General features: G+C 32.6%; 1 protein-coding gene across 1 annotated transcript; it reads left to right on the plus strand.

The window, feature by feature from the left end:
• Positions 1-1,979: 1,979 nt before the first annotated feature.
• LOC131843607 (uncharacterized) lies at positions 1,980-4,238 on the plus strand. Its single transcript, XM_059192281.1, has one exon. The coding sequence runs from the start codon at positions 1,980-1,982 to the stop codon at positions 4,236-4,238; it is 2,259 nt and encodes a 752-aa protein (XP_059048264.1).
• Positions 4,239-11,745: the final 7,507 nt, after the last annotated feature.

The following is an 11,745-nucleotide window of genomic DNA, read 5'->3' on the forward strand; positions in this document are numbered from 1 at the left end:
TTATAAATTATTTGTATATTTATACATATACATTTGAATGCCTACATGAAATTTTAATGAAATATGATATACATATTTACTCGTGCAAAATTTGGGAATAACAGTCTGGATTAGATCAGGATACTCTAATAAAGGATTATTAGAGTATCCTTTAATAAAGGATTATTAGAGTATCCTTTCCTGTAAAAACCCGCAGATAAATTAATAAATATTTAGTGATGGTAATGTGAAAATTCTACTTAATGCATACAACTTCAAGGTGCTTACCATTTCACCCCTCCGAAACTTGAATAAAACCTTACTATCCCCTTGCCAGCGAGCAGTAAACCACTCGCCTATCAGCCCTCACACCCTGTCGGTTCGTGTCAATTTGAATAAAGAGAAAGTAAAAAGTATAGTGTCAGGGCGCCCTAATCGGTCCCTGATTTTATCAAAATTTTCGCCAATGAAACGTGTTGGCGATTTTTACGCATGACTACTTTCCAATATAGATATGGATTGAAAATTGTCATTCCCGAGGTTACGTCAATAGTAGAAATTGTAGAATGTATCTACTATTAAATGTTTTGTAACTTTATAAATTTTATTTATAAGACATATCCAGAATGCATATACAAGATTTTTAATTTCTTGAAATAAATTATTATAGTGTAATTTTAGATCTAAACAGTGATTTTTCTAGAAAACAAATTATAGTAATGATAACAGTAAAAGGCGTGTAACGCATCGCATATATACATTTGTTGTTCTAAAAAAAATACATTAACTTTATTATGACAATAAAATGACTGAATGTCAAATGTTTCAAAAATATCAGATGAATGAGTTTAAGCTGAGTTGAATAGAACCTCTTTTTTATGCCGATTAGAAATAGATTAATTTTAGAACCTGATTCTTGTAACTCATTTATTACCAGTTTAGTACACATAATTAAATATAGCTGAAAGAATCAAAGGGCACATCGCAGATAATAAAAACGACAACTACATACGTCTGGAATATTCCTTACCTTTATTTACCATACAATCATTTGTGTTACGACCCAATTAAGATTTTTTATATTGCATTGGGGAATCAAACTTATGGCTTATCGGATGGTATGTTATAGCTTGTACATACATTTCTGATGCCCTTGAGTAAGTAAATATGTCAATATGTAAAAATGTTATTGATAATATGGTTAATATGTATTTTCTATTACATTCATCGTATGGTTTCAATATAATTTGTTATTTTACAAAACTTTAACTTTTCGTCAATTGAAAATTAAAAAATATATGCTTATTGCTGTGGTACATAGTCAAGTCTCTGGTAATTTTATAGATGCTAGAAAAGATATCATCGCGTACAAGCAGCAACAAAACGCAACACAAAAGGAGCGTTCTGATTGGAGCGCACACCCATCCAATTTAAATACGAAAAGTAACGAACAGACTTAAAAAATCAACCGACCGATCTAACGTACATTTTGTTCACTCCACCAAATTTGTAATAAATAGTATATTTGCCATTAAATTCGAGACTATCAAGCGAAGTCTATCATTTCTACAACCCTGTAATCTGCTGAAGACAACCTCACCGATCATCTGAGCATTCGAGCCGCATCATCACGTACCATTTCGACCTTCGAGCCGAACGATCAAGCAAGAACGAGCGATCTATTGAGGACTTCATCAGATTACTTCACATCAAGACGTCTACATTATCAAAACTGAACCTTGGGCAGCACCAACGCATAGTGGGAGACCTGGACAGACGAGATACCTGGCTGATCAAGAATACAGCGCATATCGGTACGACCACCAGATATCCTATCCTACCCCTATCCTGTACTTGTGTTCATTATTGTGGTAAACATCTATTGCAGTGTCTGAGACGCAGTGAGTTACCAGTGTTGCACAACAGAGCAGCTTGCCGGCAGCTAGCAACTGCTTCTACTGTTTCATACGTGAGTACTCCACCTTTCACTGTCTACCAATATGAGTGAACAATCATCCACATTAAAGTCTCGTTCTAAGTCGCCCTGTAAAATATCAATTACAGGCGATGACAACACGAATCAGTTAATTCGTGATTTAGTTAAAAAGCGATCAATTATCAAAGGCCGGTTTACCAGATTTCAAAACTTTATCAATACGTTTGAAATAAATTCAAATCTTTCTCGTCAAACAAAGGCAGATTTGAGGCTACGAATTCAAAATGCTGCAAATCTGTTCTCTGAGTTTAACGACCTACAGTCTAAATTAGAAGAATTAGTTTTAGAAGCCGATTTAGATGAACAAATCGAACTGAGAGGTCAGTTTGAAGACAGCTATTTCAACACACTGTCTCAAGCTGAATGTATGCTCAGTGGGGAAGATGACGCGTCATATTCCAAATCATGCCCCAATTCTAACGATTCCTTGAAACTTCCAGTAATTTCGGTACCTACTTTCACAGGCCTCAGCGATCAGTGGTTACAGTATAGGGACATCTTCTTATCATTGGTACATAATAATACGAATATAAGTAGCATTCAAAAGTTTCACTATTTAAAATCGTCATTAAAGGGTACTGCAGCTTTGGTTATCGATTTGTTAGAATTTTCGGCTAATAATTATTCGGTGGCATGGGAACTACTCTTAAATCGGTTCAATAATAGTAGATTATTAATACATAACCACGTAAAGGCATTATTTACTCTTCAAACCGTGACTAAGGAGTCGCCAGATCAATTGCGATATTTAATCGACAATATTTTAAAAAATCTACGCGCATTAAAACTATTAGGCGAACCAGTCGATAGCTGGGATACACTAATTATATACATAATCGTATCTAAATTAGACAAAATATCTGAACGCGAATGGGAACAATATAAAATCACAGTTTTAAAACTTTCTGCTGACTCCGAATCGCGATTGACGGTAGATACGTTATTAGCGTTCCTAAAAGATCGGGCCGACATGTTAGAAACATTACTTGCGTCGCACAATAATTATAAAACCGATTTAAATCACAAGCAAATTTCAAACACGGTAAAACACAACGTACATAGTAATGTTTCTAGCAATAAGCCACAAATACACACGAAGCGATCTTGTTTATTCTGTGACAACGGTTATCATCCATTATATGCGTGTCAGACATTTATAAGCACTGATCTAGATTCTAGGCTAAAGTTCGTCAGTGAAAATAAATTATGCGACAACTGCTTGCGACCGGGGCATCGCCCGAATGAGTGCAGGTTCGGTGGATGTAGGAAGTGTAACAAAAAACATAACTCATTGATTCATAAAGATAGTGAAGTTTGCAACTTGTCACCGATAAGCGAACGGAACACAGCTGCATTATCTATGCACTCTTCATTCACCGAGGCAGGGGGGCGCTCCGCAGCCGCCGTCATAGGCCCGGATCTTAACATTAACAAATGCTCACGCTCATCTACGCACACTAATACATTATGCGCTCAGTATCCCTGTACGCAGCCGGTTCTTTTATCGACAGCGTTAGTCGATATTTATGACAAATACAATAATATTCACTCTGTTCGCGCGCTTTTAGATTCAGGTAGTGAACGATGTATTATGACGCAATCTTTATGCGATATACTAGATTTACCAATTATACAGTCCACTCAAGAAATTCGTGGGGTTGGTAATTCGATAACACAATCGACAAAGATGTGTGATATTGAATTGAAATCCCGTATTAGCTCATACACTGCGTGCATACGATGTATTGTATTGCCGCATATCACATCTACGTTGCCAGCGATACCGAAACAATACGCGCAGTTTCGTATCCCTGACAGTGTGCAGTTAGCAGATCCGTACTTTTGTGAATCCCAGAGTATAGATATTTTAATAGGCGCAGATAAATTCTGGAATTTATTAAGTAGTGGTAGAATGCGATTACCTAACGGTCCGTTTTTGCAAAATACACGACTAGGCTGGATTATATCGGGTTCTGTAGGTGTAAACACGCAGAATACCGGTCATATCCAGTGTAATTTTACACACGTTACCGATACTCAATCACAACAATTTAAGGACCTTGAAAAAGTTACTAAATCATGTGAGACGCAAACTGATGACCAGCGAGAGTGCGAAAATCCTTTCATTACAACTACGATGCGCAATAATGATGGAAGGTTTTGCATTCGCATTCCTCTCAAGTCATCACCACATGAATTAGGCGAATCATATCCTCAAACCCTAAACCGATTTTCATCATTAGAAGCGATTGCAAAATCATGATTATTACAAATTTCTATACTGCAATTTTATTAATGAATTTATACAACTGGGTCATATAACGCGTGTTAATTTGTATGGAACCCAAATTTATATAAAACAATTAGTTTGTAATATTAGGTTAGGCTTAGGTAAAATTCCTTATGATGAATTTTATTATATTAACCATTTTAAAATTAACAAAAATATAACTATTTACACTATATTTTCATTATCTTTAAAAATTTTGCCGTTATGTACAAAGATGCATGAGTCATTACGCTGTCATCTTAATAATGTACTACTCTGGTCTGACTCCAATATTATATTAGGGTGGTTGCACATGTCACCGAATATATTACAAACGTCCATTCAGAATAGAGTAGCCGAAATTAACGAATTAACGAGGGAATTACCATGGTTGCATGTCAGTCGTAAGAAAAACCCGGCGGATTTGGTGTCACGCGATACATCATTGCCTTATCTAGCCTTTTCGGAGCTATGGTGGAACAGCCTATCATCCCTTCGTGAACTATCTTTCGACTACCACGGTATAGTTTCAAAGTTGAATGCTACTTATCCATTTATGACCGGTGTTGTTGATTATGTGGGACCAGTGTTTACATTGAATTGTAAAGGAATGGGCGCTAAAATTGTTAAATCATATAAATATAAAAATAAATGTTTACTTCTATGTTTCATAACATGCACAGTACATTTGAAACTTTTAAGGGATCTATCCACTGAAGCATGCCTTATCACTCTGAAACGATTTATTTCGCGTCGTAGTAAACCGGCCAAATCATTCAACATAACAAAATTAAATTTCGTAGATGCCATACACGGAATTTCAAACTTTCATCTAGTTATTGAAAGACATATCAATTAAGCAATTAAATCAAGTTTTATTCCCCCTGTGTTCTCCTCATTTGGTGAGCTTTTGGATGGTGGAATACGCACAATATGTGACTATATGGCTAAGTAGTCCTAATTCATTTGCCACTTACACAATGATACCCTATCCTAATAACCTTCAACCCTTAAGTCCTGCACACTTCCTGGTTGGTCGTCCGCTTACAGCACTAGTATGTCAGGACATGAGGACTGATACAGGGAATTACTCTATCATGATCAAGGAGTTGAGCAGATTTGTCATCAACTTTCGTTGAGATGGGGACGAAAACAAATGTCGGAACAGCAAACAAGCGAAGACTCAACCGCAGTTCACATTGGAACCACTCAAGAGCTTCCAAGGCCGGGGGCATGTCGCGTACAAGCAGCAACAAAACGCAACACAAAAGGAGCGTTCTGATTGGAGCGCACACCCATCCAATTTAAATACGAAAAGTAACGAACAGACTTAAAAAATCAACCGACCGATCTAACGTACATTTTGTTCACTCATCCAAATTTGTAATAAATAGTATATTTGCCATTAAATTCGAGACTATCAAGCGAAATCTATCATTTATTCACCCCGTAATCTGCTGAAGCCATCATCATCTACCATCTGAGCATTCGAGCCGCATCATCACGTACCAATCTGCATCATGATTTTTCCTTATCCCATTTATTTAGACACGGCGTAAGATATTAATAGGCTAGAAAAGATAATGCTATTTAAAAAAACACCAATATCCGTATATTGTTAAAGTAACAAAAAAATATTGTGCAAAAAAATTCAATCTCGTAAATTTATGTAATTTAGGATAGAATACTCGCTGGCATTTGTGATGTTAAAGCTACTAAAGGAACACTCCATTCTTCGTTCGCCTTAGAGCGGAAACTTCAATTAACAATATTGCGATCGTGAAACGAGGAACGGGAGTTAGACATAAGTCTTCCTTCTACTTAATATATCATGACATGACATAAAAGGAACTATCTGAAAAACTTTCTTTGCTAGTTTGTTAATATTTTTCTATTTGATTCTTATTTCAGGACACCTTGGGAATGATACGAGTAAATTAATTAGTAAATATTTAAGACACAAAACACTGGCTGATTTACTCTTAGAACCAATTTCGATCCATTAACATTGGAATGTGCCGTTCGCAGTTTTTGGTAATTTTAATTTGTATACTCTAGTGACTTGATTAAGCAATATTTCCAGCTATTTATTACATCTTTTTGATTATGGTTCAAAGAAATTGTAGATGTCTAAATTCATTGGAAGTTGATAGTAATGAGCTGATTCTTTAGTACCTGCATAAAGTTAATAGTGCCTCGATGAAATCTTATTAATATAGTTTAATACAACTCTTTTTATATTTATAATATAAGTGCGTCATATAAGAGAACCTATACATAATATCATTTATAATATTAAAAGTTGTTGTTTATATTAGTTTATACGTGAAGACAACTAGCAATCGAATATTTTTTATTTTTTCTTTATTTAGCTTCTACAGCATTACATGCCACCAGTAATATATCCAAGAATGTCCTAACAGTTCGTATTTAGTTTATTTCTATTTTACAGTTAAAGTTCTGTAATAATACAGTATTATAATTATATACAATAATATTATAATAATACAGTATATCTAGACTGTAATTATAATATTGCATGTCTTGTAAAAGGCGGCAACACATGGTAATTTTATACCGTACTAACACAATTCAACTTGTTCCACCCACATCAAAACAAAACCCTTACAAATGTTGTGGTTAAGCTAGTTAAAAAGATAATTGTTGTGTTTAATTATGCTGGCTTTGAAAAGTCCTTGAATTAATTGCTATACCCGAAAACTACATTTGGTACATAAAAGAAGTTTAATTAATAATCTTAAAATTATTATATTTTTGTGGTATTTAGATGTCATTTTGTTATTTTCACAAAGTGAAATATTATTAGAAGCATGTTGTAATTATACTTACTAGGAAAACTCGTATTACTTTTAGACATAACTAATAGAAATACTTTTTTTTATATTTTCTTTCGTAGTCGACGGTCTCGGTGGTCTAGCGGTGTAGCGCCTTACTTCCGACGGTTGTGGGGTCGATACCTTGCACGGCACAAACATTTGTATTTATGAGTATGAGTATGATTGTTTGTATTGGTCTGGGTGTTTTCTATGTATAATATGTACGTATCTACAAAAAATAAATACACATATGTATGTATAAATGTATATATATATATACACTAGATATTTGTGTTTTTTTTAATAAAAATCTAGTAGCCAGTCCATCCTTCGCTCAAGTATTTATAATGTTATAATGTCTCTCCGGAATAATATACCGATAAAACAGTGAAAAAAAATTTAAATAGGTATTTCTAACGTAATGTATTACAAATATACAAAAAATAAAATATTTTCTCTTAATAATATTGGTATGAAGTGTAAATGAATAACATTTATAAATAGGTTAGAGTAATTTATAAAATGAAAAATCATCGGAACCCGCCATGTTACACTTTTATATTTATTACGTTTAAATGGATTTCTGCTGTCACAGATACTTTCTTTGACGAGCGAAATTCCAGCGCGGCTCGTGACAGCGACATTTTCATTAAAATGTTGTCGTCAATCCGGTTGACGGAAAATCATAAGCCATTGTTGCGTTAATTCTACGAAAACCATCTTGGAAGTATTAAACGGATAAAAGGGATTACTTGAATTCAAACTTCCACTAACTCCTTCCAACTTAGTATCGTACAATATTATAATTATTTAAAACATAATTACTCGCTGTATATTAGCACATAAAGGCGGCGCCCAAGTTACATGTGTGTATATTCTTATTACTACTTGGTATACAGTGACTGAAACATAAAATATGTAAATAGAGGCATTGACGAACGTTTGAAATACTAACTTTTGTTTTACTGTTAATAATCTTAATAGTATTATAAGCGATAAGGTTGTTAATATGGATGTTTTTTATTCTTTCACGCAAAAACTACTGAACGGATTTTAATAAAACTTTACAGTAATATAGCTTATGTAACACATAGGCATGGTAAATAATAGTATATCAGATGCTACCGAATACTTAAGATACTAAAAATAAATTAAAAGAAAAGACGGGAATACAGAATGATAGAAATAAGAATATTTTTGTTATCTAAAAATTTTCGTTATCAAAAATGAAAGCCTGAAATTATTTATACACGTAATTTGCGTATTTTCTGAAAATGTTTTACATTTATACAAGTTTTATTTGATAACTCAGATTGTTACATATTTCAGAACTGCCACAAACATACGAGATCAATTTACGGATGGATTGCCACAAAGGATTTCGTAGACAAGTGTGCAAGATAGCTGACAAAAGAAACTGGGAAGACTGAACGATTTGTCGAATTGGTCAGGATAGGGACGTTCTTTGTGAGTCCACAAAGCACATTTCTATCCAAAGAGAGGATTTACTCAATGACATTCAAAGTAATAACACTAGAACTGCATTTTATGGATTACACTAGAGTACCTACAGGAGTTGCTGTGAAAACATCTGAAATGTCAGTTGTCAGTAAAAATCTGAACGTAAATGGATATTTTCATTTTTATCTTCTCTTTCTTGAACAATAGAGATTATTTTGCAAATTTCTTTCACAAATACATGTCTGGTAAGTAAATAAGCTTTCCCAACAACTATATGAATTTAAATTGTACACTTGTACTACTAAATTGAGTTTTTGAAACAACGAATTTATTTTATATTTTATCAGCCTATTTTAGATAGTAGGTTTTCAATAATTTATTTTTCTCATTGCTTTCTTGACTTAATTATTTTAGAAATATGAATGCGTAGCGGTTTTTGTATTGATTGCCGCATGCATTCTTATGTAAAATGTGAATACTATAACTATCAGATGGCAATTGTAAGTAGCTATGACATGGTCTAGTGTCTTGAGTAGTCATGCTCACTAAAATGTCCAGACTTGTGGCGGCGTGGTGGGCCGGGTCACTGGGCTCCCTAAAATATGGTCGAGCGCAGTGATGGCTGGCTCATCCGTTATACTTGTGAAAGGGTTCTGCTTGTAGGGACTGGTCTGCTCTAATCACTATGGCTTATTTACTAATTGTTTAACCAGTTGGTTATATATTCAATATTTTTTCTATTTGAGTATTTAATTGAATCAGTGCTAATTAGTTGTTTCTATTCACACACTTAAACTTAAAAATGTAAAGTAATAATAAAATTATTTAAAAGAGCAACATGCAAGTTTCTTGATCGTTCTTCTTGTGATGAGAAAGCATTCCGAATGAGCGGTAGATTAAAAAAAAATGTTATGACTAAAAGTGCTTCAATGTAAGTTTATTTGAATAAATGATTTTCTATTCTATTCTATTCAAACGAATAACATTGTTTAGTATGGTTTAGTGTGTTCCTACAACATAATAAAATAATAAATTTCAAACTTATTTTAACAACTCACTTTCTTATTTAAGAAGTTGATTATTAAAAATAATGTAAATTTCTATTTGTAGGCGAATATTTAAATTATATTAAATTACATATACCTATTACGTTTTTTTCAGTACCATTCTTGAAATCTTTAAGGAAAATATGTATGTCGTTATATAAAAGAACTAATATACAAAATAACTTTATATTGTTTTTAGTATAATTACACCAATAGTTTATTTGTAATACCACGATCAATATTAATTTGTTTTACGTTTTCTTCGAACTTGTAAACTTCGTCTTATTTATAGCAGCATCTTTTGAAGAAAGTTGTGATAAATCTACGTTGGATGAAACCTTTAACAATTACATAAAGCAAAAATCGAGCTTGGATTCTACAAAAAATATTACATAAAGAAGAAATTAGAACACTTGTGAAAAAAAAACACTTGTGGTTATTAAATTTATAATAATTACATTTTATAGATAATAATATTTTCGTTGAGTACCTAAAATGAAAAAGTAAAAACCTTTAATAATATTATGATGTAGTATGGCAGTACGTTGAGACGAGAATGGGTTTAATTTTTAAAATAATATCAGGATATTATATTATATATTAAAACACATCGAGGTTTCTAAAATAATATTGTTATAAAATTTGTATATAATTTATAGACTTTTTTTGTACGTAATATATAATGGTTTTGGTTTTTAACTAGTATTTATGATGATCTGTATTATAGACATAAAGTTAGGTAGGTAACGATAGTATAATATACGACAATCTACCTTCTACTACTATTTGTTTAGGTGAGTCATACAAAGCTTACTAAACGGTCATTTGACACACAGAACAATAGGTCTGTTCCTCAGTGATTTGGCATTATTGAAAATCATCACTTACCGTACAGGATGATTGACATGATTTTCAATTCAGTAACCGTTCATCAACAAAGTTAATCAGGGTTCAATATTTGAGAGTTGCTTATATGGTTACATATCATAATGTTGGATTACGAATCCTTATAAAGTAATATATAAAATAGAGAGTGGACAGTATTTATTGAAAACAAAATTATTAATGAATAGGGCAGAAGAAATACGATTTCACCCGGGAAGAACTTCTTCCACACTCCGAACACCCCGAAGTAAGCAATGTAACTACCTTTGCTCAGGAACGTTCCGATGTGTAGTACTGTGGGTGGCCACGCACTCTAGAGTAGTACTCAATATTTTTCTTGTTTTATATAGTTAAAAATACGTCCGTCCTTTTTATTCCAGTTTTAATTTTCATTTTTTTAATTCGAAATACGAAATTTAAGGAGCCACACGTTTTTATTTGTGGCCAGTATTACCAAGCGCCCTTTGCTCCAGTAAGCGAGTCGGTGATACAACCTGCTTAGACTAAGGATGTTAGGAATACGAACGACATAACATGTCATATGTATTCAAGAGTATAATTACAGGATGATTTTTGTATAACTTTTTAAGGTTTAGGATAAATTATTTCAAATACGTATTGTTAAAGTCGAAAATAATTAAACTGGGAGTTACATCAAAAATGCTGCCTAATCTATTTGAGATTATAACAATAAAATGACGTTGGTAATGTTGTACTTTTATAGATGGTCACTTTTAAAAATGGTCTCATAATTTAATTTTATCACAAGATATTTAAACGGTTCAATCTTAAATTAAACAAGTCAGTATTTTAAGCAATTTATTCACATTATAATAATTGTTAAGATGTTAATTTTAATTGTAGTGTATTGTATACATCATACAATTAAAATAAAATCTTTGTAGGTATCGTAAATTAAAAATGCATCTCTGAATCATAGTAAGTGGAACACTGATATCATCTATCGCATATTAGTAACTGGACAAAACCGGGGTCATTCCTAGTTGGGTATAAATAAGGTTTAAAATAAAAGACATACTGTAACAAATCGTTTTTTATATATCAACAAAATTATGCCAGTAAATGCTAATTACATTACACATTAACAACGAAAGCGAATGTGTTTCTAATTAAGTTATTTTACATTGGAAACTGTGATATGGCAAATTAATATATCAATAGAAATTAAAATATTTATATATATAATTAGTTCAGACAAATTTTATAATTATATTCATGAGTACCTGATTATTTTGTACGAGCATTTGTTAC

Source organism: Achroia grisella, unplaced genomic scaffold (assembly GCF_030625045.1).
Source record: "Achroia grisella isolate CSIRO2021 unplaced genomic scaffold, CSIRO_AGI_Agris_v1 utg327, whole genome shotgun sequence".
Lineage (NCBI taxonomy): Eukaryota > Metazoa > Arthropoda > Insecta > Lepidoptera > Pyralidae > Achroia > Achroia grisella.

Bases quoted from the DNA above. Each gene is read 5' to 3' on its own strand.
- LOC131843607 (XM_059192281.1), top strand. From the start codon at position 1,980: ATGAGTGAACAATCATCCACATTAAAGTCTCGTTCTAAGTCGCCCTGT.